Source organism: Fistularia commersonii, chromosome 9 (genome assembly GCF_037954325.1).
Source record: "Fistularia commersonii isolate RoL2024-O1a breed Wild chromosome 9, RoL_Fcom_v1.0, whole genome shotgun sequence".
NCBI lineage: Eukaryota > Metazoa > Chordata > Actinopteri > Syngnathiformes > Fistulariidae > Fistularia > Fistularia commersonii.
Genome location: NC_141292.1, coordinates 8,669,366 through 8,697,113, shown reverse-complemented (window position 1 = coordinate 8,697,113; position 27,748 = coordinate 8,669,366). Strand labels below are relative to the sequence as shown.

The window sequence follows — 27,748 nt, the reverse complement described above, 5'->3', positions numbered from 1 at the left end:
ATTGCCCGCTTTTATGTTAATTTTTTAATTTGTGAATTTACAATCCAAGTGCTAATCAGAAATTTGTAGAAATATCACTATGAAGTGTACTTTTAGCATTTCACAAATTTACAATTTTCAAAATAGTTGATGGTAGAATTTAACTAATTTAGCTTTCATATACATTTATGTATAAAATTCATCCCAGCATCTGAAAATCTGCTGGAGGTTAATTGTAGACCCTAAATTTCCAGACGTGTGAATGAGTCAATAGATGTCTTTATATGTGGCTGTATGCTGAGACCTGATTATCAACTCTCGAACTCTCGCACTGCTGAGATTGGCTCCTGCGGCCTGGAGTGCATTATAAGCTGTCTCGGCAATGAATTAATAATTTCCTCAAAGTTGTAATCATTATGACTTTGTATTAATTTTGGTTTTGTTCAAATGTAGACGCAATGATATTTGATGGCTACCATTCACAAAGCTATTCTAAGAAGCGGAAGGCAGCTGTCAGAGAGCAATTCTCCTCTCTTGTCAAGGAACAGATCACGGTTTCTTGGTCCATTTCCTTAACATTTGGTGCGCTTGCGTAATTTTTAGATTTGCTTGCAGTAAGAAACTAATACTCTGCTGTTCAACTGAAATTAAATTGCTGCTAATTCACGTTCAAGCAAAGGTACAGAAGGACCGAACGAAGATTCTGGCTCGCTAAGATGGAGGGGAAGATGGGGACTCGGCGCTTGTTCCGACATATAATCTCTCGCTGTCCACATAATAGCAGGGGATGGAAAGACACATATGTTCATATTTTATCTTGGTCATACCCTGAAAATTGTCTAAAAAATTACAATGTATTAGGATAGAAACATGACTTATAATGACAACCGGCATTTACCAGCACACTAACTGCAAGTCGCTACTTATCATTAAATAAGTGCAAACAGTGCAGTATGTCCTGGGCAAATGTAGTCACTTCATAACTTTATTTTCTGCTGTATTGTGCAACAGTTTTGTGTCATATGCAGAAAGCTGACACATGAACTGCTGCTGGGGTTTACTGGAGCAAGAAGATCTGTGTTCAAGCAGAAAAAGTAATCCTTAACCTGCAAAAAAAGGCTAATAGCTAATGGAAAAGTGAATATTATTTTGGGTGAAATAATAAAGGGAACCTCCCCAGAGACACTAAAAAAAGTAGTGAACACCAAATGTGATACCATGTTGTAGGTGTATGATGGACTGTTTCACTGTTAAGATCCAGAAGTACTATTTGTAACACTCACATAGTTGACCTTAGAATCACGTGAATTTACTCAAAAACAAGAATTAACTTGCCAATGAACAAGCACATAAAAAGTTACAAGAAATAAGCCAATTATATGAATAATTTGTTTTGGTTATTACTACTGAAAAATGAAAATTGTCAGATCAATTAAGGTGTTTCAGATGTTTGTTTGTTTTTTAATTTATTTTAATACAGCCCTCATCTCCATTATGAAGCTTTATGGAGTTATAATGTTCCGCATCATATCTACTATATGTTTGTCTGCTTTGTTTAATTTATTCCTAAGCAGATGTTGCAGTATTGTCGTTTAAAAAAAAATCAGAATAAAATTTGAATCCTCTTTTTGGATATTCACCAACCCCAATGAGAACTGGCACATGTTGCATGTCGTCATATTGCGACTTTAAAAGACACATGTGTTCTTAGACAAAAGAGGAGGTGGCGTCCACCCTGGAGGCTGTCCAGAGTATCCAGACCATCTCTCAGGCGCTGCAGAAGTCAAAGGAGATCTACAATGCCAAAACTGTGGAGCAAGAGCGCCTACGCAAAGAAGGGGCCACCCAGAGAGATGTGGACAAGGTGGGAGGTCACTTGCTTGCACACACACCCACAGAATCACAAAATCATAATATTGTGTGATGAAGTGCTTTGACACTCCACTCTTTAGAGATACTTGAACCTTAACAGCTACTTGCCATCAGATGTTAAGGTGGGTTTAGATGAAAACAGAGAGCCATTGTCTGCAGAGTCTAAACTGATGATAGCCATTGATCTGTCTGTTAATACTTTGCAGGCCGGAGTGAAAGCCAAAAAAGCCACAGAAACCTACAAGTCATTTGTAGAGAAATATGCCACCGCGAAGTCTGAATTTGAACAGAAGATGGCAGAAACTGCACAGGTAACGTGATATGAGACTTTATTTAGTCCTGATCCACAGCATAACTGTGTGCTAGAAAAAAAAATTAAATCACATCATGTGTGTGTGTGTGTGCGTGCGTGCGTGCGTGCGTGTGTGTGTGTGTGGTTGTGTGCGTGTGCAATTTCGTGCTTCAACATAAACCTTTGCAATGTCATGGTCGACAAGTCTTTGGATAACATTTTGTAACACTAGGTGTTGCTATTGTACCAGGTCCAACAGGAAATGCAGAGGTTAGGGTACATGGTCCTGTTTTAAAAATAAAAATAAAAATAAAAATAATAAATATGCAGCTACAGCCAGATTCTTGCTATTGCCTTACGGTTTCAAATATTCATAGAATACAGTGTGAAATAGTATACATGTAATGTACATTCTGCCTAGTTGATAAGGGATTGTCAAGTTGATTCATGTGTGAAATAAACAGTCTTATCCAAGTGTTTTATGGTTGAATTTAACTGTAAAGATAGCAAGCCTAACTTCTAATGCTAACCCAAACTAGGCAGGAAGTTAATGGAAGTTAATCTTTAATGTTGTAATGCTTTGATATTTCTGTCATTTAACACTATTTTAACACTAATTTGCATTTCACCATGTCAAGAGTTTCAAATGCTAATACGAAAAAAGAGGTAGACATGTAAATAAATTTGTTTACAGTATATTTCTTTTGTGTGTCATGTTGTTTAGTGGGGTAGTGATGGACGGGCGCGATGAAGTATCATAAGTTCCCTAAGTTGGGAGGCTAAAATAGCAACTATTCAGTTCAATTAGTTGACTTTTATATTGCTTCAGACTGATTTATGAGTTATAATATTGAATCCTGACTTAAGGTTCAGAATATTACATGTCTTTAAGAATAAGAAAGATATTTTCTTTTGACGCTTATTATTAGTGGTAAACAACAATTGTATTGAATATTCAGTACGATAGAATTTTGATTTTGATTAGATTGAATAAGTCATATGTTTAAGTAGTGTACACTAAAACACCCCTCTGTTCCTTCCTGCCCGGCAGCCATTCAAGACTGTGGAGCAAAAATAGCCAAGTGCCCAAAGGCCAGAAGCCAGTTTAACAAATACTAAGGCTGGTGGTAGCAACACTTTCAAAATGATGGTTCCTTTGCAAATAGACGGAAGCACAAGACCTTCTCACTGCAGCTTATAATCTGAGTCTCCTCAATTTAAGGCCCTTTTTTTTTTTTAAATATTGGTGTTCATCATGAAAAAGTGCAGCCCTATGAGGATGCAGGTTTTCTGCTGTCAATGAATACAGAATCGGCTGCATGTCCTGATGTCATTGTTAACATTTGCTTTTAGAGACCCCTCCAAAGCAGCTCAAGCTAGTTTTTTCTTTTGTGAGTCAGCCTTGACTGAGACTTATTCTCTGCTGATTCATGAACTGACTGCCTGGAACACTCGGGACTCACTCACACACGTGAAGTCTTATTGGATAGCAATACTGCCAACAGACACCCAGCAATTCTCCTCAGAGGTTTATATCTGGTTGAATGCTGATAATGATCCCCAGGTCAGTGTTGAAGTTCGATGACCAATCGAAGCAAGAGCTTAACATTGATCTGATTTTTAATTTTCACATCTGACATGCCACGAATGGTTACAGAATGTTCTGCAGTCTCCTGTTGAAACTAGGCCTAATATGGCAACAGTATCTGTTGAGGCATTTTTCGTTAATAAAAATAAACATTATAAAACACATTCTGCCTCTGAATGGCTGCTTACATAATAAGTACATTTGTTAAATGAAACACCAGTGGGGCTTTCTTATGGAATTAGAAAGTTTTACTTTTGATGTTTTAAGTAGATAGTTCAATTTATTTATTGAAATATTTTTTTTTGTCCGTTTTGCCAACGAGTGCTTTTGATTCCAGCATTATTCAGCTAATAAGCTAATAAGAAGCGTGTGATGGAGGCCTTTTAAATGCAATGGTGTATATGAACTTTCAAAAATTAACAAAATCAAATGTTGAACATGTTCAATGTATTCATTTATTGCAGAATTTTTATTATTTGTGGTAATATAAAGTCACAAAAATAGTTCCTTTCATCTGCTGTGCAATATATAATTATGGTATAATAGGCATAGAATTGCTACAGGGATTTGATGAAAGCACACATAACTATGTTTACGGTTGAATCCATAACCACTATATTTATTCAGTCATATGCCATTACACTGCAGATTTCCCAAGTTTGAATGGTAGGAGATCTCTGGATATTGAAAAAAGTGGCTTAGACCCCAAAGAGTTAAATGTGTAATCTGTCAGGCCTGTGTGTGTGTTCCTCGTTTCATTTCATGTCCTGTATTATCTCCAGACTGTGTTTTTTCCTCTGTAACGGAATCATTGTGGAAAGCCGTGATTGGATCCATCTGAAGGCCTGATTAGATAAACTCCAAATTAAAATCAGATCAGCAGAATTTGGGCTCCATATCCTCCTGCACCGCAGCAGCTCCGCCACCCAAACTGGTTCCAGTTAGGTCGACGTTTTTGTTTTCCCCCTAGAGAATGCACCGTTGCAGCTTCACTTCCTCCAGAAAAACGCTGTCTACAGCTCATCTCAAACGGAGCACATGTGGACATGAGTTATAAACAGTGAACACATGTGCTCTCTGACATCAGTTGGGCTCCTACATGTGTGTTCTCTTTGTCAGAGTGTGTCTGTGGGTGGGTGGGTGTGTCTGTGTTTTGGAGCGTATCCTAGTTGTTATTGCAGTGTCTGACTAAAGTACATAATAGTGCGTGCGTCTTTGTATTGATGCAGGAGCGAGTGGCTTTTTTTCTGTGTTTGTGGTTAGAGAGGCTCATCCTCTTCTAAATCCCTACTGTGATTTTCCAGTTTATGAGTATTATACTCATTCTCTGTGGTTTACCTCTAAAGTTAAGTCAGATTTAAATAGATGCAATTAGTTGCACTTAAAGTTGTTTTTTCCCCAGTGATCTATGGGATGTATCACATGAACAGTCTTCTTTTGAAGGGATCTTTATCTGTGTTTGTGTGAGCAGACCATAGACCACCCAGATTCATGGAAAGTGGCAGTAACAGAATAAGAATGTGCACTTCCTGTGGCTGTTTCACATATTTCTGTTATCATGCCTGAAAACTGACACAATGACAGGGATCTCACGCATTATTGAAAACCCGAAAACGAGTTGACCAGTTCTCAGGTCATTGAAAACAGGTGGAAAAAGAGAGAAGCAATACTTTTGAAAGTCTCATGTTGTCCTGGGAAAATTTATTGAATCCTATTTTTAAAGTTTTATATAGTACCCTCCAATTTGTATCCTGAAAATATTATCTAACAACTGAAAAAGTTTTTTTTTTTTTCATGCTTACCTGAAAATAAACAGGAAATCGACAGAAAGAGATAAAAAAATTGCCAACAAACTAGTTTAGATGTAAATCTAAAAGTAAATGTAAAACTGGAAATGTGTGTAAACTTATTTGATCAGTTATGAAAAAAAAACAACAGCACAAAAATAAGAAAGCAATGCCGGCCTACATCAACAGACCCGACTCCCACAGTTGATTGGATATTTCCATTGGGTGTGAGAAGCAGCCACAGAACACAGTTGCCTTTAACCAATCACAGCAACGGAATGTGTGCTCTGTCACTGAAAGTTGGAAAAATATAAACAGACAACATGCTGCTACCAAATGACATTGGACATCCTGCAAACACATTTCTTCTCAGTGAAAGCTTTAATGTGTTTTTGTTCATCTTTTAAAGTAAATAAACTGTCATGGTTTATTTAACAGGAACCAGGTCATTGAATTCACTTTTCTCGGCAGCAGCCATTTTGTGTTTACCAAATGCCTCCGGGAATACCTTGGCGATTTTGTTCCTGAGGAGCTCTTGGCTATTCCATGTACTAGACAGACCTGTTTGATGATTACCAAACATGATCGGGTCAGTAGGAGTGAGGCATCAGAAATCAGACTGAGTTCAATATCAGCTAGGCAAGTTGAAATAGAAATGACTTCTGCAGATTCTTCTGCCTGGGTACACAGTATTATCCTAAGAATAGGCAAAAAGTTACCCAATAAAATAATTGAATTTACCCTAGCGTTTTTGAAAAAACAATTTACTCAAAATTAACATGTTCTAAAAAAAGAGAATTTATTACAAACATGGTTATAATTTGAAAATTATTGACTAGGAAAGACTGGAACATCTCTACGATGCATGTAAACCTGCATTCAATTTGTTTGTTTGTTTTCTGGAGGGGTGTTGCAGCATGTTGCTTTGCCCTCATTGCCACTTACTGTGTCTTTCAGAAATTTCAAGACATTGAAGAAAACCATATCCTCCATATGAAGGAGATCATTCACTCCTACTCACAGTCAGTTGATGAAACACATGTTCAGATTGGAGAGGTAAGTGTGCTCAATCACACATGCAAACATACATACTTGTGGATATTCGTGTGAGTTGAGTAGGTGTTGACCAGAGGCTGTGCTCACTGGGTTCACTGGGTGTCATGTCCATTAGTGTCTACTTTGATCTCACTAATCGTTTCACCGAGATTCCAGAAATGCCCCATTCAGCTTTTTATGGTGAGCAATTAAAAACTGATCAAAACTCCCTCTCAGCCAATCTAAAACACCTCCAGATGGCTAAGTGTTTGGACGAAGGAAGGTGTGATGATTAAAAATGCCGGAGAAGAGTTGTTTCTGAATATGGCATCAAGTCCGCCCATATCTAACTTTCATTACTGTTTTCCATTTTCTATGTTTGCTTTCTGTTCGAAATTGTCAGCAATCAATCATGATATACAGTAAAAACACCACAGCGAGCATCTGCAGTCTGTGCTCCCTGATCTCAGGCTGCTGCTGCATTTCAATATTTCAATGGAGTTTGTTTTTAATGTCAGTGTAACATTTGAAACAAATGTATTCAGGCATGGAAAGAAACTTGACCTTTTCTCAACTTAAAAAATATATATGGGCTTAAACAGTGAAGGAGTATAAGTATCAAAGTGACAAGAATTTTATCTTCTAAAATATGAAGATAAATATTTCAGAATGTAAGCGCTGAAACAATATGACAATAAAGATGCATTGTAAAATAAGTCTGCATTAAGGGAAGGCGGAAAAAACTCATCACTCATCCCAGTTCTCCCCAGAGTTGTTTTTCCCCAAATGTAGTAACATTTAATATATTTATATTGTCCTTTTTTCAGTCCAGCAGTTGAAATAGACAACAGATTCCAGTCCAATCCTCCTATAAACATCATATGATGTTTGTCAAGGGGTCTTCATGAGCTTAAAACCTTCATAAATCAGTTACAATGCAATATGCCCAAAAACGACTTCTTTAATCACAATTGTCTACTACCTCATGAATGATAAATAATCAATAATCTACAACGGATGGGAAGAAATAAATGGTCACCTGCGGATCACGTTTATTCATGCATCCTCAAATAATTTGGTTCTACACTGTGCTAATTAGTATTGTGTAGGATTTGTTGGCAAGGTGGTATGAAAAAAAGTATCGAGAAAAAAATGAGCCTTTTCTATACTTGTGCATCACAGTATGATTATGTAAACAGCATGTGAGATGCAAATGCATCAAGAAATAGTTAAGATCTAGTTTTTCAATGATGAGGTATACACAAAACATACATACAGAAATAAAAGGATATGACCTTTATTATTGTGTGTGTGTGTGTGTGTGTGTGTGTGTGTGTGTGTGTGTGTGTGTGTGTGTGTGTGTGTGTGTATGTGTGTGTGTGTGTGTATGAGTGAAAGTGCTAAAATCATATTTTAGGCAATTTTTTTTTAATATTTAGATCATTTGATGCCATTTTGAGAAATTTTTCCTTAAGAATTTTTAGCTACCACTGCAAATATACTCATGGAATTTTCTCTAATAATGAAATTAAACTAATATATTTTATATCAAATTAAAATGTAGAAAAAAAATCTGTGTCTATCAGCTGTTTGATATGATAAATGAGCATTTTTTTCTGCTGGTTGCTCATAAATTGAAATGGTACTTAAAGATTTGTGGTTCCAAGAAGTGAAATTCTTGTCATCAGGCAATAGATATTATAAATTTCAATTGGATTGTGAACAAAAATTGAAGGAGGTGGGGGGAAGAGAGCTGGGTAAAGGCAGATGAAACTTTACTGCTTTACCCGCTACTATTCTTCACACTTCACTTTAAACACTGACCTAATAATACATTTACATATAAACTGTTCTGAAATAGCAATGACAAGTGTTACAATGCTACACTGCTAGTTGCTATATTACCTCAGGGTATTCAGCCATTTTACTTTGATTTTTTTTATTTTCTATTTTTTTCATTTCTTTCTTTATCTATTATTTTCTTGTTTTGTCAGTGCCCTTTATTTCAAACTGAGACAGCTTAAATATTTCGGTTAGAGCACTGTATTACGCTCTGAAAATGCAGTATATACCAGCGCCAATATTTGTTATCTTCTTTTTAAAGAACTCTTAATCCCAGAGTTTATCTAAATTACTTCATTGTACTTCGGTGAGGAGGAAAAAACTTTTTTTTGCTGGGCCAGTGACTAAACAGGATGCTTGAGAGCTTTAAAAGAGGCTTGCCTACCTGAGGTGGCAGCAGTTACAATGGTTCATAACTGACAATGGAAATTTTAAGTGGGGGACTGCGGTGCTGGAGCTGACTTGCCGGTCAAAAGAACCTGTATTATCCGAATAAAGTGATACTCTTAGACCAAATTAATGGTCTCATGGTAATAAACTGCAGCTGCTTTATTGGTTGCTCCATTTGATCAGTCAATATTAGCTTTTCACAGATAAATTGGTTTCAATTGATGACAAGCTGACATTGACATTGTATTGTTTCCAAGCTGTTTTGACTAACAAGCAGTACAATGTCTTTGAAATAACAATGTTTAAACATCTAATTTAATGTTGTTCTTAACCTTAAATTGACATCGAGGGCTGCTTGGTGTTAAAACTCATAAACCTGTGTTCACTAAATGAGCTCTAGTATGACAAAAATTAAGTCCCAACTTAACTTTTTGATTTTGGAATTTTCAACTTTTAAACAGCGTTATTGGATCATCCCTTTGAGACTAATTTGCTGTGTCAAAACAGCAACAAAATCTTACCATTATAGATCAGCTTATCTTCTAAATGTCATTCGCGGCTGCTGCATCATTAGATAAAATCCTTCAAACCTGACATTTTTTTTCCCAACACTCAGCTAGCTCGTTGGTCAAAAAGGATATGGAGATTTGAATAATTACAGGAATAAGTTGTGAAGAGGGGATATTCCTTACATAGGGCTCCACATTTTAGTAGGTATAAGCTGTTCCCTGTGTAGGGAGCTTCAAACTCACATAGGGGCTGGTGTATCTGTCAGTATGCGTGCAGTGTTTGTTTTTGTAAGTGAGCATTTGTGTGTGACTGAGGATGCCTTGAAGGGGGATGCATGTTTCGAACATGTGGGCAAAAGTCTCAGCGGAAGGGGGTTGTATGTGTGTGAGTGTAAGAGAGGGGCTCGTGGTGCACGCAGGATGATGACATGAGTGCCCTCCGTCGTGGCAGCAGCACCTGACAGATTGCGTGTGCTGATGTGAGCATGCTTTCTCACCGCAGCAACCTCGCCGTCGCTCCCCCTCGCCCTACATCTAACATCGTCTCCTGCCAGGGCACAGAAGGCTAATGCACTCTACCTCACCACAGGGCCCCGGGGGGAGAGTTACATATATGTGTGTATGAGAGTATTTGTTTGATACTGGAACCACTCTGCGCTTACAGTATCACGCACATCTAAATGGTTTGGTGAGACGGCACAGACTAAGCCACTGCTCTCCATCCCCATGCCTATACATCACTTATACTTCCCCCTCAGTAAACACACAAGCACACATGCACTTCCAAAACAAACAAGCAAACAAACACTAGGCTTCCTCTGATACTGCCCAAAGGGCATCAGCGGTAGACGGTGCCAACAACAATGATTCAACTTGACGTAATAGAACAATAATAATGTACAGTGTACACAGTCTCCACAGGCCAAATGCAAAAATAAATGTTATAAATAACAACTGAAGGCAAATCAGTATGAATTACAAGCAGAAATAACAGCAGCAGACTGTTTGTCTCCCATCCTGTCTATGCATTCTGGGAGCACACACATGGCCTGTCACACTAACCCTTTGTTTTTTTTTTGTATGTGTGTGTTGAAATACTTGTGTATCATGACACAAGTGAAAACAAAAGTCAAAAGAAATCGGTTTATTAGCAGTAGACTAAATGTTGCTATACTAAACTATACATTTGAAGTAATGCCTCTTCTCCAGTCAGACGGCTAATCACATTGCAATATTTACCAAGTCTTGTTTCATCTTTGAATGAAAAGCTTGAAAAATGAAAAAACTTGGCGAGTTTGACGGTGGTTGCGCTGCCGGTACTTGCAGTTAAACTCATTTTGTTTAACACCTTTTGTCAAGTAAGTGTGCTTGGACTCTGCTGACTTTTTTGCTCCCTTAAACAAACATTTTCTTTAATTGATGGTGTGAATTTAAGTGACCAAAATAAAATGTAATATTTACGTCTTTTTCCCCAGTACAAATGAACCCAGTGAGAGTGTTTGCCTTGTCCTTACATTGATCATCAGAAGAATTAACAAAGTTGCTTACATTTCTCTTCTAAAGAAGGCAAGATTGGCTGTAAACAATTCTGAATTTTCTTTTTATGAATATATAATTTTTATTTGGTATAACATAATGGCAAAAGATGAATTTGCAAAACCATTGCATCTCTACTCTAACCATGATCTGAACTTTAAGTAAAAGTCAATGAACATGATTTCTTATTGTATTCTCTAGGTGCACAATGAGTTTGTGAGGAACATTGAGAACACCTCAGTGGAGAGTTTAATTCAGAAACTGGCTGAGACCAAAGGCACTGGGAAAGAGAGACCAGGTGAGCCACAGTTTAGAATGATGTTTTCTAATACTAGGTTTTCGTTTGTGTCATGCAAAGATCTTAGAAATTGAACAAAAAAAACATATGTTACATATTGACATATATCATGATATCTGCTTAGTTATGAAACTTCTTATGTGAGATATTCATTGGTATTAAATTAGTAGTGGGTGTTTTTGCTTGTTGTCAGGACACCTGAATGAGTCACTGTATTGAAAAATTGCAAAACATAAACAAACAAAAAAAATATAAGCTAACAAAACAATATAAAGGCAAGAGTTATACAGAATGATATTGTTTTTGTTTGTTGACAATTTGATGATGCACCATTGTGTTCAGTATTAAGATACTACAGGCAGGTTATCACAGTTTGATAATATTATTGTATTTACTGATGCGTCACCCTGCCCTGGCTGATGATATTGTGGCAAGGAGAGCAGGCCCTCTGCCTGTTCCTGCCTTTTTGGGAGGGGTGTAAAGAGAGGGGCAATTAGAAGTAGGAGAGGGCCATCAGAGTCAATCATAGTAATCTGCTGTAAAGGTAGGCAGGCTCAGCATTCCAGTAAGCATGTGACACACTGGGGGCTTTGCTGGGCTCGCAGACTAAGCAGGCAGAACCAACCTTTTTAAGAGGTCAGAGCTCAACAGTGACTCCTGTGTAAACTTTGCCATGCCACAATAATCAAGGGAATACTCCTCTGACTCCTTCGGCTCTCCCCCTCATGTCTTTTTGATATACAGAGACATACATCTTTCTATTATATCAGACCTATTCGTTTAGTCATACCGTGGCGGTATATATTGATTTCTGCACCGTTTTATGAGTTCTAATTAGTCAGTGAAACCTGATGCTTGCAAAGAGTTAAATGCCTAAAATTTCAATTGCTTCATTGGTCCCTGTTGTTGTACTGCATTACGTCAAGTCATGGACACAAATGGTTCACCTCTGCTGTGTATGTGTGTAAACAAATGGTGACCCCTGAGTCCAGACGCTGCGTCCAAGGAGTGGTGGCCTTCATTTGTTTGGACAGCAAATTTAATTGAGGCTAAAAAAACGGTCAGAAAATTCCTCTTGTATCAAGCTGTTCATTAGGGATCGCGCCACAGCCCCGGCCCTGTCAGAAAAATAACCTGTCTGTCCCCTGATTAAATAGTTGAACGGATGGCCGGTCCAGTGCCTTTAGAGAGAGAGAGGTTGAATAAACTTTCTATTGCGGAAACGATCCCAAAGTGACACGCTGCGAGGCAGGGGGGTTTCAGAGTGTGCAACGATATCCAGCTGAGCTGTCAACTGGCGATGGGCCAGACACGCAAACCCCCTCTGCCCCTCTCCCACTCCCAGTGCCATGTGAAGCATATGCAATTTAAAAAACCATCCTCCGCTCATGCGTGACTGCATCCTTCCTTCACAGAGTCAGAGAAAAGAAACATCTTCCTCTGCATAAACAAAGTCGTCTGTCTGTTTAGGAGATGTTTAAACAGTTCCTAATGTCTGCCCAGATTTAGGTAATATTCATGTGTATGGTGTTTGGACTTTTTTTTTTTTTACAATTGGTGTGCATAAATATTGTCAAAAGTAATAGTGGGATGCATGTGATAAAGGGTTGTTGCTCTTACTGGGCCTTCGGTAGGTTCATAAGTTAAGAATGCAGTCCATTTCCAGTAATTTCACCATCTGTGACCTTGCTTTTACATTTGTTTGGAAAGATCGCCAACTGATGCAGTTAATTAAAGATGATGCTAAGTTTAGATGAAATTGTGAGTTTCTTGAGGAAACATTGCTTCATTTTGACTGGTGTGATTGGGAAATTACACAATATTTTCTAATTGTATATAATTTTCACAATAATCATGGTGAAGATTTTTTACAGAATAAGGAATTGTGATTACTAAGAATTTTTTTAAATGATTACAAAATTCCATTGTCATTGCCAGTTAGTCATCTGTACACATGTTGCACATCAGTACTTAGAGTAGAGATAAGATCAATATGACCTAAAAAAACTACCATCAAAATAATGCAGAAGGAAATTAGCAGGAAATTATTGAAACAATATGCGCAAAGTTACCAGGTAGGTCACCAGGACCTGATAACGAAGGAATAATATTTAAAGATGAGTGATTCCATTCTATGATCCTGTGCATTTCCAAGGCATTTAAATGAAAACATAACTGAACAGCTTTGTTCCCTGAGAAGACACTGTTGAAATACTTTTGATTTGCCATCCCTAAGTAGATATCATGACATATATTGATGCCTGAGCCTCTAAATACTGTATTTTTTCCTTATTGATAAGCCTAAGCAATGGGCTTAAGGTCTATGTGCCATGAGATTAAACACCCTTAGCTGTTTGAGGTCTGTGAAGCAAACAGATGAGGATGACTTTAGTATCAGTATCTATGTCCCCCTGTCCCTTGAGATTTTGGTGTTGTGTTGTGTTGTGTTGTGTTGCGTTGTGTTGTGTTGTGTTGTGTTGTGTTGTGTTGTGTTGTGTTGTGTTGTGTTGTGTTGTGTTGTGTTGTGTTGTGTTGTGTTGTGTTGTGTTGTGTTGTGATTGGCATGAAACGTGCACGAGCAGACGCATAAACAGTCATCCGAGCTGTCATTGCGTATTTACCGGCGCTTAAGGCCCGATATTGCACAGTAGAGTAGATCAGTCATTGTTGTACTTTATCCACTTCACTTGGTGTGATGCACGGCTCTCGTGACTCGCCGCTTCCCTGCGCTTTGCTCAGCCCTGCACACGCCAAACAATGCATCAATGTTGCTCACGACTGGCATCCTTTTGGGAGGGAGCATTGACATGCTGCTACTGTACATATATTTTCAGTTAAAATATCATTAGTTTTGTTCTTTTCAGGTCAAGGCATGTAACTGTATTGGAAATAGTGCCAGAGGGCCTTGCCCCATCTCTCTCCCCTCTCCCTCTCTGTCTCTCTCTCTCTCTCCTGTTCTTCTTGCCTGCTGTTGGGCTCTCTAGTTATACGCAGTCTCTGTGGTATGATCGCAAACATAGACCTAATATTTTTTGGTCACGCAATAAAAGGGTTGGCTTATTTCAGCGAGTCATTTTTTTTCTACCAGTAAAGCTCTCCAAACTTTTTGATCAGCCATTCTTGAGTGTTACTAGTCAGCTTGGACAATATTAGCTTACAAAATGCAGCTGATAACAATTATATCTTTTTATAAACATATATATGTGTTGCCACGTCACAGGTCGATGAAGCAGCCCGACAGCACAGCTTTGAAATAATTGGCTGTGTCACTTGTGGCACACTCTGCTGTCAAGGAATATGATGATGTTAATCAGCAAGGGTGGAAGCTTGGTTTTAGTTGCGCTTGCAAGTCAAAATCTCCAGTTTGCTCTCATTTGATTGATAGTTATATTCCATGAAACCATTCTAGTATCTCTTGTATTGCAATTGTACTTTAATATTTATTTAAACTGCACAGTGATAATTCAGTCAGCATCTCCCCCAGGAGTCTCAAATCTGCGGTACATGGGATGATATTTTCTGCCCTAGGCGATGGTGAGAAGTTATGTTAGCAAGGTGAGAAAAATGTGCGGGTCGCACTAACACTAAAGTTTGAGATCAAGTAGTGAACCACAAAATATCATCCCAGTTGAGGGCAGTAGGTTTGAGACCCCTGATCTACGCTCTTGCCAGGAGTAGGGCGGATGAAGTTTTCTCATAATCCTGCTAGGGATTTCTCTGGAAAATTCCATTGCAGCCTCTTCCCAAAAGCCAGAGCTAACTGTGAAGCAAACCTCATAAAATGGAAAAAAACAAACACCTTTCATACTGCTGGTCTGTTCAAATTCAATTGTTTGAAAGAGCTAGAATGTGAACTTGAAAATATGTCAGCTGCAGTATGCTCATAGCAGAGACACCTACTGCATCTCCTGACCTTAAACCAAAGATACAGTGAGCTCTCAGTTAGAGCACTGAGGTGGGTGCACAAGGTCACGTTCACAATGAAAATGTCATTTTGCACAGGAATCAAGCAAGTGAACTACACTGAAGATGTACTTAGTAGCTGTAGTTGTTTGACATCTCAAATAATAAATCATATAGCTGCATTCAGAAGAATCATGTTAGATTTAAAAAAAAAATTAATAGTAATTTCAATGCCGCATTCTCATCTCATTCTCCGAGAACTCAGCACTTTACATCAGATTATTACAGGTCCTTTGTGATCTGCAGCGCTGAACAAATACCTGACAAATGTTTTATTTTGCTTAAGCTTTTTTGGCATTTATCTTTCACTGTCTATACTGAGCTTCTCCTGTTCATCTCAGTAATGAATGTATGAAAATGCAAATGAAACACTGGTCATGATATGTTTTATGAGCTTAATTCTCTTATCATTTATATATTTGGAAATATTACATAAACCTTGGCAAGGGTACTGTTGTAATGGACTCATTATTGCAATTGAAAAGACTGTATTTCAAGAATGATATATATATATATATATATATATACACACACACACACACAGACACACACATAAATTGCCCAAAATATGGCTTTTAATTGATTGACACATGCATTGAATTGCATGTTTCTACAGTTATGATGTTGTGTGTTTGCAGTGTGTGTGTGTAGGTCAATGCTCCAACCGTTGACAAGGTTGTTTCCAGAGGCTATTTGAAAGCATGACATTCTAACTATAGGCCTTTGGAGATACATTTGTGTAACTGATACTGATGAAAAATACATTGGGTATAAACTTTGTGGAAGCGCTCACTTTTCTCATCATATCAATCTGGATAAAATCTTCTCATTTCTTAATTTTGTGCTACATTTCTTAAATCCGTGGCTGCTTGTGCTCCAAGTGATATCATGGTCTTCCGCCTAGAGAGTTCAGCCTGTTAATTTGAGATGATTATCTCAGTGACTCATGTGTTCATAATCATGTTTGTTTATTTTATGATCTTTCTTCTTTTTGCTGGCCATTTTGTGTCTGCCAGAGAGAAGTCAAAAAGGGCATCCCTTAAGCCTGTGAGCAGATTTGTCCATGCGGCTTTAAACACTTCATTGCATGTAATCTTGGACTTGTTTGTCTTATTGTAATAGGGTTAGTGACTCTGCGTGTAATGTGTGGGAAGGTTTAGTTTTAGCTTAGTTTAGTCTTCATACCTGCTGTTGACAATGAGCCCTTAGGCCTTTGTATTGATTTTGAATCGATGTACGGGTTTGAATTCATGTGCTCCAGGAGCTGGTTTTATGTGTCTCCAAATTATGACATTTCATAGCACATTGTACCTCTAGAAGGGACTGCTGCATCTCTGTGAGAGCCACCAGACACATATTTGACTCCGCTATTGACCCCGTCTGCCCCGTGGGATCAGCCCGAGCCCTGTTTGTATACACACTCTGTTTGTCATGCCAGACTGCATGGTGTGTATTTGACAGAATGTTTATGTGGTGTGTGTGTGTGTATGGGTGTGTGCAATTATTGCGTGATGCGGATTCACAACATTAACAGGAGTGGGTCATTGACCCTTTCTGTGCCAAATGAACCTAAATGATTTTTTTTGTCTCATTAGGACCCATTGAGTTTGAGGAGTGCAATGCAGCTATTGCTACTGAAGGTATGTTATTGCACATATTAAAAAACAAATTTAAAAATGCATTCAACAGATATGCATTGCAAGATCCAGAGTGCAGCTATTCAAGAGTTTTGTATCTCTGAAAAATTGCCACATTTTCCCTCAAATGAGCCCTTTTTGAAATTACTAGAAAATAATCATATATGTTCAATTTTGTTACGTTCTTTAATCAACCTGATCCATGATGAAACAGGCAAGTTTTCATTATGTTTAAGAAATGTTAGCTATAAAATTCCTGTTTCCAATGTTGTTTTAGTATTACTTATGCTGACATTTTTATGCTTGAGTGGCCCCTTGATAAATCTGCTATGAATCTTCATGACATTAAAATAGGATTTTAATTTATTTTAGAATTAGTAAAGATGTGACTGGAAACAACTATACCCTTGACTCAACACAAGATTAATAATGTTTTTGTCATAAGGTGCCAAACCGAGGAAGAGAAAAACCTTTGGCATCCCAGGTCGTAGGAAAGACAAGGACACAGACTCCACGTAAGCAAAGACTTCACCTCTGCATCTGCACCTTCACCAGATTATTTTCTGTTTGCTTCCATAACAAATATTTTTGCTCATTTGGAGCTCACCATTTTGTCTTTCAGGGAGTCTACTGAAGTTGAAACTGCTGTAAGTATTTTTTATGCAAATAGCTAACAAATAATGCTGTTTAAACTAAGGCCTCAGCTTTCATTACATTTGATTGTCATGAGATTATTAATGGTGCAAAATGTAATGACAGTAATGCCTTAATTATCAAGAACCCCATTTCTGAGAGAAATGTCACAGCAAATTAAACTTGCCCTGGAATTGTGTTTTCTTTTGATTTTCCATGTATAGTGATAAAAAATTTATTTATTCCTTTTTTTCCCCCTCACCCGCATTTTTGTATGTTATTTTAAGTTCAAACAGCAGGAGGTAGAAAAGATCCATGTTCATTTTAACCTGTTATACGTTTTACTACTTTAACATGTGGCTGTCTCACTCTCTTTTCCCTCTCGTTTGTTTTGCAGATCTGCTCATTCATTCATTCATTACCCTCTGTTTTATGCTTGTAGAACACTGCCAATGGTGCTCCCCCTGGATACTATGGGGCCATCGACATTCAGAATGCTGTAAGGAAACCAAATCCATGCAGAACCACACATTTTAAGGACATTTTTCTTAACCCTTTTTAAATTCGTTTATTATTTTTTTGTGAGGATATTTTATGGTAACAAATTGCTATTATTTATTAAGCAAATCAGATCTAATCAGTGAAAAGAAGTCCACACTCCAATATCATATTAAGGAGATATTCAATTCATGATAATACTGTATATTGTCAAACCCAATTCGAAGTTAGTGGCTCTGATGACTTTAGGAAAATGTCTACACATTACAGAAGGAATGTAAAAACTTTTAATACAGGAAAAGGAACTAAAATAATTTTCTGATTCAAAACTCAGTCGCCAAATTTTAATTGAATGTGTGAATGAATGTGAAATGAAGTAGAGATGGACAATACAGTCACATAGTTAGCAGCGATACACTGTAAACGTATAGTTCATATTTGTGAGAATAGGTGTGACCATATTTTCTTAACCAATGCTGTTATTTCTGTTTGTGTTTTTTAGAATGTCCCCCAGGTTGATGCAGATGGGTTCTGTATCAGACCAGAAGTAAATGAAAATGATATCCTTTTCACTTTAACAAATCTAACTAGAATGTATTCTTTTATAATGTGTCTATCTTTTTGCTGTTTCTAATCAAAACAGCGTCGTGGGTAATGTCTTTACTGTGCATATTGCCTCCTTAACCTTTCCTCCTAACATGCCAAAGAGAATTCATTCTACTCATCGAGTGATTCAGAAGATGAGGAAGAGCCCAGGAAGTTCCATGTAGAAATCAAACCCGTTCAGCCCAACAATGGCACGCATCAGAACCGAGCCACCATTGACGAGCTTAAAGCCTCCATCGGAAACATCATCCTGTCTCCATCGACTTCGGTAGGCCTTTGCTCATATTTGTTCATATTTGCAGTTCTTGTTTCCTATCTTCATAAATCAAGTCTGGAATTGAAATTAAAGACTTGCTTTTTGCAGTTTTCAGATCTTTGTATTGGATGTTTTTTTTCTTAATAATGCAGCCGTCATATAGTGACAAATAAATAGTATGCATTTGCACACACAGACATAAGAAGGTTAACGCTCTAAAGTTGCTGTGCAATTAATATTAAATATAGCTTTGTTATTAAAAGAATGTTAAGAGTGTTTATGGTAGTTCAGTTTTGTTGCTACAAATGTAAATACCCTGTATAAATCAAACTCCAACATTAGTTCTGATCAAGGAACATTTAAAATAATACATTTTAGTACAAGTGCATGTTTAATTTGAAAGGTTTCCATGATAGAGGATATAATTAGAAGCCAGAATGTTTTTGGTAATGGCAGCAAATAGACCGCATGCGAACAATTTTCCTTTTTGCTACAGCTTTCCAACCGTCTGGTCTAATGATCAGTGACTTTGCAGGATGAAGATAGGATCGGACAAAGAATGTTTTATATATTTTCCAGGAGTCCTCCCATCAAAATCTAGACTTTGATGTGTCATGGCTTCATAACATGCCAAAAACATACTAAATACCAAAAAAATTCCAAACACACACAAACTTGTTTCTGTCCTTCAGGCTGCAGTGGAAGTCTGTCTTTTGTAACACTAGAGGGCAACAGGAGAATGTCCTCTTGGGGTGGATAGGAATTCCATTTAACAGTACAATCCTTCCTGTGGAAGAACTCCATCAGTCACTCTTTCATTAAGCTTATTTTATTTACACAGGAAAGGCATATGGGCCGTGTCTCAATCTTTCTCAATCCACACTGGCTTCTGACACTGTTCCTGTTTGCACACACTTTGCATTTGGTTTTAATTTGAAATGCTGTTTCACGTTAAGCAGCCTAGATTTTCTCTTTTGGGTTTTTTTTTTTTTGGTGTTTTTTGTTTTTGGTTGTTTTCTTTCTTCCTCCACCAAAGATATTATGTTCTCACTTTCATTTGTTAGTGTATCTGTCAACAAAATCTTGCAAAAAATACTTGGATTATTTTTGAATCTTGGTGGAGAGGTTGGACACTAGCCAAGTAAAACCCTCTAAATTTGATGCAAATCTAGAATTGTTGTTTTTTTCCCTGCTTGTTTCAGCATTGGAAAATATGTCAATTTGACATTAGCATCAATCTTTAAGGAAATATCAAATGAACCTGTATGAATGCAGGTTTATACTTCTCATGAGAATTTCACCATCGCCGAATTTTCAGCCTATAGAATTTAGAAATGGTGTTTGAAAGTTTAAGAAAAAAATGATTGACAAATAAAATTTTGTTCACCAACTATACCTATAACTGTAAATGACTGTAAATGCAGTTCTCGTTTTACAAATTTAGGAAAATAGTTGAAGTTAATGTTTAATATACAGCAAACCCAACTGCTCATCAATAGTCTCATCAAAAACTACGCCATCAATGCTTATAATATATTAGTAAGAGTTTGAAATATCTTGCAATTACGATAACATTGATGGTTTTATTGTAATTTTTTTGTCTGAAAATGTCATTTAAAATATCAAAGTAATTCTTCTTTTCTCAGCCTATTGCATCTTGCATTGTGCATGAAGCAAAACATTGATATGCAAATGTCTTTCAACCAGTTTTGAATGTTGGTATTTGTAAGGGTGTTCTTTTTTAGAAATAAAATTTAGTTTAGTTTTAGTTCAACTTTAATTTTATAAAGAAAAGTATGGAAGTTGTTTGAAGATTTAAATAGTGTTTAAATTGTTTAAATAGTGATTTGTCATATACACAGATGTCTCCGTTATATATATATGATTAATTTGTGATTTTGAAAAATTTGAAAATTCATAGGCCTGCCAGTTTTAGAAATATATGCCAATAGTTTTAATCATTTCAGTTGCGGATTTACATGTAATAGAAGAGTGGGCTATTGGCTTTGGCAGAGTCCTGCGTACTGTACTGAGTGTACTTCTAGTTTAAAAATAAAAATATGAGGAACTCAAGAACAATATTTTGTAAGTGAAGTATCTGATGTTGTTGGCCTTTTCCATAGACTAACACACATGAACACAGCTCTGCTTGCAGACACTTAAAGAGAATCCTTTGCGGCAGGCAGAGGCACACACACAAACACGCACTCCACTGAGATCGCGGTCTCAGCCATGGAGCCTTTCATTCAGCCGCTGTCCTCCCACCATCAGTCAATCTCTGAGCTGCTCTCTGCAGCTCTATGAAAATACCTGCCAGCATTAAAATTTAAAGCCACCACAGCTTGTGTGCAAACATGCATCCTGTGCCTACTGAGCTGTTGTTGTTGTAAATGTTTATATGGAGGGGCGGAGAGGGCTCACTCGGTGTCATACCGGGAGTCTTGTGTGTTCACCTGCCACACTCTCCGGCTTCACATTCAGCAGACCTCATGGCATCTTCCTCCGCTTTCACCACCGTGCTTCTCACTGTTTATATTGTAGCTCCATCTTTTCTTCCCCTCGCCTTTGTTTGCTTTCCCTCTTTTTATTGGAGCCCACATGATCCTGACAGGACTCTGTTGTGGTTATTTATGAATACTTCATGGACTCAGTAGCCTAGTTTTATAAATGTTTTCTTTTTTCCACTCTAATAGTAAAGATACATTTATAGAGGATGTTTTTCTTCTACTTTATGGAACCAGATAGAAGTGAAGACCTTTAACACCTTTGACTATCATGAGTGGTGTTTTGAAACCAACGAGGGCTTTTGTAGCCTTAAAGTCTGTCTAACAACCCAATGAAAATTATTTTTAATCTCTTTTATGCAAACATTTTTTAATTAAAATTGTCTGTGTATAAATGTAAAAAGTAGTAAAATCATGGATATGCAAAATGTGAAATTATATAAATAATATCCAAAAGCAATTCCAATTTTACACTTTTTGTGATTGGTTTGTAAGATAGAATTTACAGATTTATTAAAGAAGCAAGTCAACACAGAAAAAACACTTAATTTAGAAACATCAGGAGATCTACTGAAATCACAGAAATTTTATTAATTAAAATAAGGCAAACCTTTGGGGAAAGAACATAATCAAAATTCTTAAAAACTTGTCAAGTAACAACGATATCTGATTTTGCATACTGGTACCGTATGCAATGGCAGATATACTGGTATACAATTAAAGTAATGGAAAAAAGGAAACCCTTTTTAAAAAAAAAAATCAATAGGCCTAATACCATTCATATGTCTATTAACAAAACAGCCATACATGTAAGTTAACAGACGATGACAGAAGTTGCATCATATGGTGTGAATTATTGAGAGAATTTCTTTCTTCCACTCAAAGCTCATTTTCCTGTCTCTTTCATTTCTCTTCCCGTTTTGCAACCCTCCACTGTGTTCCTTTTAGCTATGGATGTGTGTGTGTGTGTGTGTGTGTGTGTGTGTGTGTGTGTGTGTGTGTGTGTGTGTGTGTGTGTGTGTGTGTGTGTGTGTGTGTGTATGTATGTAAATATATACATACTTAAATGTATGTTTGTACATAAAATCTATATTTGTGTGTTCAAATTTGTGGATAAAAAAACATTTTTTACACACATATGCTTGTTTGTATGTACACATATATAAATATATATATGTATGTGTGTGTGTATATATATATATATATTTGTGTGTGTGTGTGTGTGTGTGTATATATATATATATATATACACACATATATGGCTCTATATATGGCTCTTTGCATGCCTACATGTATGTTGTTGTGTGCGTGTGCGTGTGCGCGTGCGTGTGTGTGTGTGTGTGTGTGTGTGTGTGTGTGTGTGTGTGTGTGTGTGTGGCCAGCAAGAGCCATAATTGAACCCATTTGCTGCTTAGCGCCTGTGGGACTAAACCCTGGCCTTACAGCTCTACGGTGGTTAAATGCTGTTGCTGTGTTCCTTAAACCCATTTTGTTTCTCTTTCTCCCCTTCTCCCCTGACAACCCTCCCAACGTTTCTCCTTGTAGAAATACATTCTTTTGAAATTGATGCTGTAAGTTTCCATCGGTTTGGTGGCCCTCAAGAGCATATCTTGTGTTATGCAGCATAACAGAGCAGATTTACGGTCTGAAAGGGCTGTGTGAAGTGTTGAGGGGCTTGCTCTCTGTTGTCCCTGACTGATCGTACTATGGGCTTAGATGCAGTTTTGAGCTGCTGAATTGTTCACCCTAGGTTTAACGTCTGGTATGTGTGAGTTGAGGGGAGTCCTGTGATTTACTGTCTTTAACTCTGAAGTGGGAAATTCTCTTTTGCCGGTGGGAATAATTAATATAATCTTCAACACTTAAAAGCTTCTTTATGTTTTTACTGTGGTTTCATATATTCCAAATCATCCGTATTTACAAACAAGAAAGAACCAGGTCTTAAGCTTTGAGGCAAGTAGATGTGTAAGGTTCAGAAGTTAAACTTTCTAATACTTACTGATGTTGCATGCTGGACTTTTTTTTCTGGATTAAAAATATCTCGAAATTTATTACATTGCACATCATCTATTTGTACTGAGGCAAAAGAGTAATATTCTGATCTTTAAAACTATGAAAAATAATCTTAAACAAAACATCACGAATTTTTGACAAATATAACTGTTGTTTTTGCTATGGTAGTCATATAAAGAAAATATAAGTGTGACCTCCCTCAATAGTCAATACACATGTGATACAAAAAGATTGCATATCAATATTTATGTGAATTTTGACATTCCTATTGTAATAGAATAGTAGTGTTGGAAAAACTGATTCATAATCCTGGATATAGCAGATGTGTTTTATAATCTAGTAATGAAAACAAAATGTATATCAGGGCACATCAAATTGACATACATAAATTAAATATTCAACATACTATGTATATAATTATATTATTATTGTTTTTTTATACAACTACATGTTTGCTTAATTCAAAATTTGGCTGTAAGGAAACAGCTTTTCATAAATGAATATAAAATGCAAACTTTGCCTTTATTGGATTTTCCCAGATGTATTTAATATAGAAGGAACTGCATCTGATAAAAACATCAGCTTGTTTGTTTGTTTGTTTGTTTTTTTCAACTAACTACATCATACTGATTATCCATCCTCCTTCTGGATTTAATGAAATTACATATATAAAATATAATGTATGTAGATTAATAAAATAGGAAATACATTTAAAAAAAAAAGCTTTTATTTGTCTTTAATGCAATGTTGTTGTACTGTAGATGCTTTTCTGAGCTGGCCTGTAGTTGTTGTGCATGTGTGGGTGGCCTTCTGTGTCAGTCACTGATTAATGTTCGTCTTTGTTTATAGGGACAGATGAGGAGGAACCAGTCCAGTGAGTATTTCTGTCTTTCTGACCCCTATGTATCTCTGTGTTGCTGGAAGACTGTAAAGGGAGCTGACTGTACATCCTCTCCATTACATTTTGCTTGGCAGGACTTGTTTTCAAAAGAAGTTGTCTTTGCGAAGGAACATTCAGAAACCAAGCCAAAAATAACATATCTTGAGAAAAAGCAAAAAGCTGTACTTGCCTCTAAATGGGAGCTTCAGTTATATTCCCCTCCTATGGCACAAATAAGATTAATTGCTTAATTGGCTGTTAGTATTTTGACATGTCAGAAATGATATTTTCCTCTCTGCAAACTGGCACTGTTCTCAGTGTTTTTCTGAAGTTTATGTCTCCCAAAGTGCTCAAGAAATGCTTTAGGCACAGTTAAACTTACAGGTCATTCATCATAGGCCTTGAGGTTCGAACAGTTTTGAGAAGGCCAGACTATTAATCCAAAAAGTCATTTTCAGGAGTTTAACTTATTCTTTTTCAAATTCTCTGACATGAAGTCTTTGTATGTTGCTCAATGGCAGTAATACTTACTGTATACTCACTCTGCTGCTAAAACTGAGTTTGTAAAAAGTAACTGCACTGATAGCTGTATACTCTACATACGCTCAGGGATCACAGGAGTTTCTAAGGCTAAGGGTCTTGGTGAGTATGTTTTCACTACAGTAGGTGGCTTATAACACTGCCTTCCCTCTCCCATCAATATATGTGCTGCAGTCTTTACCTTGTACCCCTCACGAGAGCCTCTCACACAGCTGTTTCAGCCGGCTAACATCACTGATGCTGTTGTCCTCGCTTTCAAACTCCCCAGTATCTCTCACCAGTGATTTTATATCTGGGTCCCCTCAAGGCCGCGCTCTGACATCTGGCGTTGCTTCCGACTGCTTTTGGAACTTTTGAAACTTTAGACAGGGGCACGAAATAACAGCGAAATTGTATTTTCAGTTGCAAAATCACTCCCCTGTTTTAAAGTGTTGGTTCCACGACAAGAAGTTTAACCTCAGAAATTACACAAATAATGTGTTTGATTTGAAAGCAAATATATGACTAACTTTTTGTGGCAGATGGTGGCTATGACTTGTCCAGGCAAAACCTCAGTTTATATTTCTGGGTTAAGGTGTGATATTCTTTAAACATTACTTTTGGCAAATGTACTGGAAAAATGGTGGTGAAAAACCAACCCCCAATGTCATAACTTTATTTTTTACTTGCTCTAGCGCTGTACTTACTACCGCCACTCTGTGCACATTTAAGTAATTGATTTCTCCCACTGCAGGTGATGAACTGGCAAAGACTAGAGGACCAGGATCATATGAGTGAGTCAGACCTCAAAACTTTCTCCGTCGCTCTGTTGCCACGACTGAAAGTCCTGAAAGGATTGCCATTCTTATTACATTTCTGTGCATGTATTAATACCTTGTTGGACACGTCCCCTTCTGCCCGCAAATGGAAAATTGACTACTAGCATTCCAGTGCAGCTGTAACAGTCTCACAACATCCTTCACAAGGCTTAAGAACTTGTTTAAAGCAAAACTTCTGAAGATTATGTACTGCAGATACTATCTGCTATTTTCATTTATCTGTTTTGTCTTTCTTGCGGAGCTGCCGTCTTTTGAGATAACATGAGTGAAAATGTTTACATAAACAGTATCCTCTTTTTTTGGATATGTATGACTTGCATTGCCCCTTATGTTTTTCCTTTTCACTTTATGTTTCTGTTTGATATGCTTTGATGAATATGTTTATACTTGAGTTTTGGTCCAAATGCTGGGATGTAAACATCTTTCAGTGTCTCAGTTGAAGGGTGTTTGTACAAACTATGAAAACCAACTCAAAAGTGGGGGTACTTCCTTACTATCATTACACAAATTCAGTTATGGTCGTATAATTGAACCTGGCGTCGGAGGCATGGTTCAATTGATGCAAATATCAGTCTTGTCTTGTGACATCTCTCCTCAGAATCATTACAGTGTAACACAAGTTCATGCTTGTGTCCTTTAACAGACCAAAAAATACTGCTCATCTACAGGGCTAGTTCCAAATAACGAAGTTGATGCTGAAATTGGTAATTTGTTGTTCAATTAATGCAGCATAAACACACTTTATGCATGCTATGAGATAACTTAAAGCTGAATTAACTAAACAAAAAGTTTGGAGGTATAAAATTGCTAAAGGGATAAAAGTTTTCCCGTTATTTCTTTTATCCACAAAAAAAAACACAAAATCTGTATTTACATGTTTACAAAATCCTGAATTAATTTAAAAATCTCTCACCCTCACTCACTCTATATATTTGTCTATCTCTCTATTTATCTCTCTCGTTCTCTCTCGTAATAGACTAACAAACAATGACCTTCTATCTCTGGACCCATTCAGCCCAACTCCTGTAGCAGGCTCCTCCTCCTCAGTGTCTTCAACATCAGGTACTCATTCGCCACTGCAGTTTATTTGATTGCACATATCTTCTTCAAGGATATAAGATTTTTGCTTTTCTTTGCTAATCTTTGTGCAGGGCCACGCTTTCTGGGCAACAGAAATGTAATACCCGTAAGGGGCAGCCATGCTCTAAATGTACTTCACTTTATTCAGGCTTTCAGTTAAATCCCTCATTCAGTATTTTCTGCTTTCCTATTAATCCCATCATCTCTCGATGCTCAGTATCCCTTCCCTCTCTTTTTCCAAGCTACTCATTTGTAAGATGTTCTTCAGAAGGCAATCCCATCTGCAGGAAGTGACCCCTGAAGTCTGATGAATGCTTAACTTTAGGGAATTAAGGCAGACGGCTTTTTCAAGCTATTTTATGGTCCAGTTGTGCAAACCTTGACTGTGTCTTCCATGTGCTTATTCAGTACAGTTTTACTCAGAGCTCCCTGAAAGTCATACTCGTATGGTGTTTGTTTTACCCGACTTTCCTGCTCATTGGACAGACACTGTGATTCTTTACATGCATAACACAAGTGTTTCAGAGAATTGACATCAGCTCTGACCTATTGCCTAAGCTAAGCATAATCCACCGTTAATTGGCACCTCGCAGAGGTCAGGGGCCTGACTATGAAAGCCCTCTTGCACGTATATTGTCAAACAGTGTCTCGTTACTGTGAAATCTCTCAGCTTCAAAGTCAAAAGAGCATCACAAAGTAGTCAGCCAAAGATGTGGTGATGGGAATTAAATGCCTGCTTAAAGTCTGTTAAGTCTCTGTGTTGTGACACTATAAATCAAGTCACGTTTGTGAGCTGTCAAAAAGATGGAACGTTCAAAAATGTATTCATCACATATTATATTATTTAGCATATATGGTACATTTGTTTTTGTTTTTGTTTTTATCTGTAAATTTCAATATTGTCGCTTTTTTGTCATCATCCAAGTTTAAGTTTAATGATGTATTATTGGTTTGATGTTTTGTTTTTCACCTGCTTTCATTAGACCTTGCCTGTATTTTCTTCTCCGTCCCTCCATCTCCATCTTTTCTGATAAATGACTCAGAAGTGTTTCTCCCAGAGACATCAGGTAAAGAGTGTGTGACCAATTTATCAGACACTAATTTGAATTAAAACTTGAGGAGAATGAGGCTAATGTATCAATCCCTGACATTTTATGTTGGACTCATATATGATTTGTTTAACTTACACTTT

The 27,748-nt window shown here is 37.2% G+C and overlaps 1 protein-coding gene across 14 annotated transcripts in view; it reads left to right on the top strand.

Moving 5' to 3' along the window:
- Nucleotides 1-27,748, top strand: part of fcho2 (FCH and mu domain containing endocytic adaptor 2) — a 59,383-nt gene that overhangs the window by 16,023 nt on the left and 15,612 nt on the right. For 6 of the 14 annotated variants that reach the window (XM_086152286.1, XM_086152285.1, XM_086152284.1 and 3 more), the window contains exons 5-19: nucleotides 1,691-1,843; nucleotides 2,058-2,162; nucleotides 6,476-6,574; nucleotides 11,032-11,128; nucleotides 16,687-16,731; nucleotides 17,174-17,243; nucleotides 17,351-17,375; nucleotides 17,804-17,860; nucleotides 18,362-18,421; nucleotides 18,560-18,733; nucleotides 24,088-24,112; nucleotides 24,728-24,760; nucleotides 25,392-25,431; nucleotides 26,453-26,538; nucleotides 27,540-27,623. In XM_086152286.1, the coding sequence (XP_086008412.1) occupies nucleotides 1,691-1,843; nucleotides 2,058-2,162; nucleotides 6,476-6,574; nucleotides 11,032-11,128; nucleotides 16,687-16,731; nucleotides 17,174-17,243; nucleotides 17,351-17,375; nucleotides 17,804-17,860; nucleotides 18,362-18,421; nucleotides 18,560-18,733; nucleotides 24,088-24,112; nucleotides 24,728-24,760; nucleotides 25,392-25,431; nucleotides 26,453-26,538; nucleotides 27,540-27,623 (1,153 nt within the window). The remainder of the gene's footprint in view (nucleotides 1-1,690; nucleotides 1,844-2,057; nucleotides 2,163-6,475; nucleotides 6,575-11,031; nucleotides 11,129-16,686; nucleotides 16,732-17,173; nucleotides 17,244-17,350; nucleotides 17,376-17,803; nucleotides 17,861-18,361; nucleotides 18,422-18,559; nucleotides 18,734-24,087; nucleotides 24,113-24,727; nucleotides 24,761-25,391; nucleotides 25,432-26,452; nucleotides 26,539-27,539; nucleotides 27,624-27,748) is intronic. The other 8 variants (XM_086152290.1, XM_086152289.1, XM_086152287.1 and 5 more) reach the window with 3 other exon arrangements.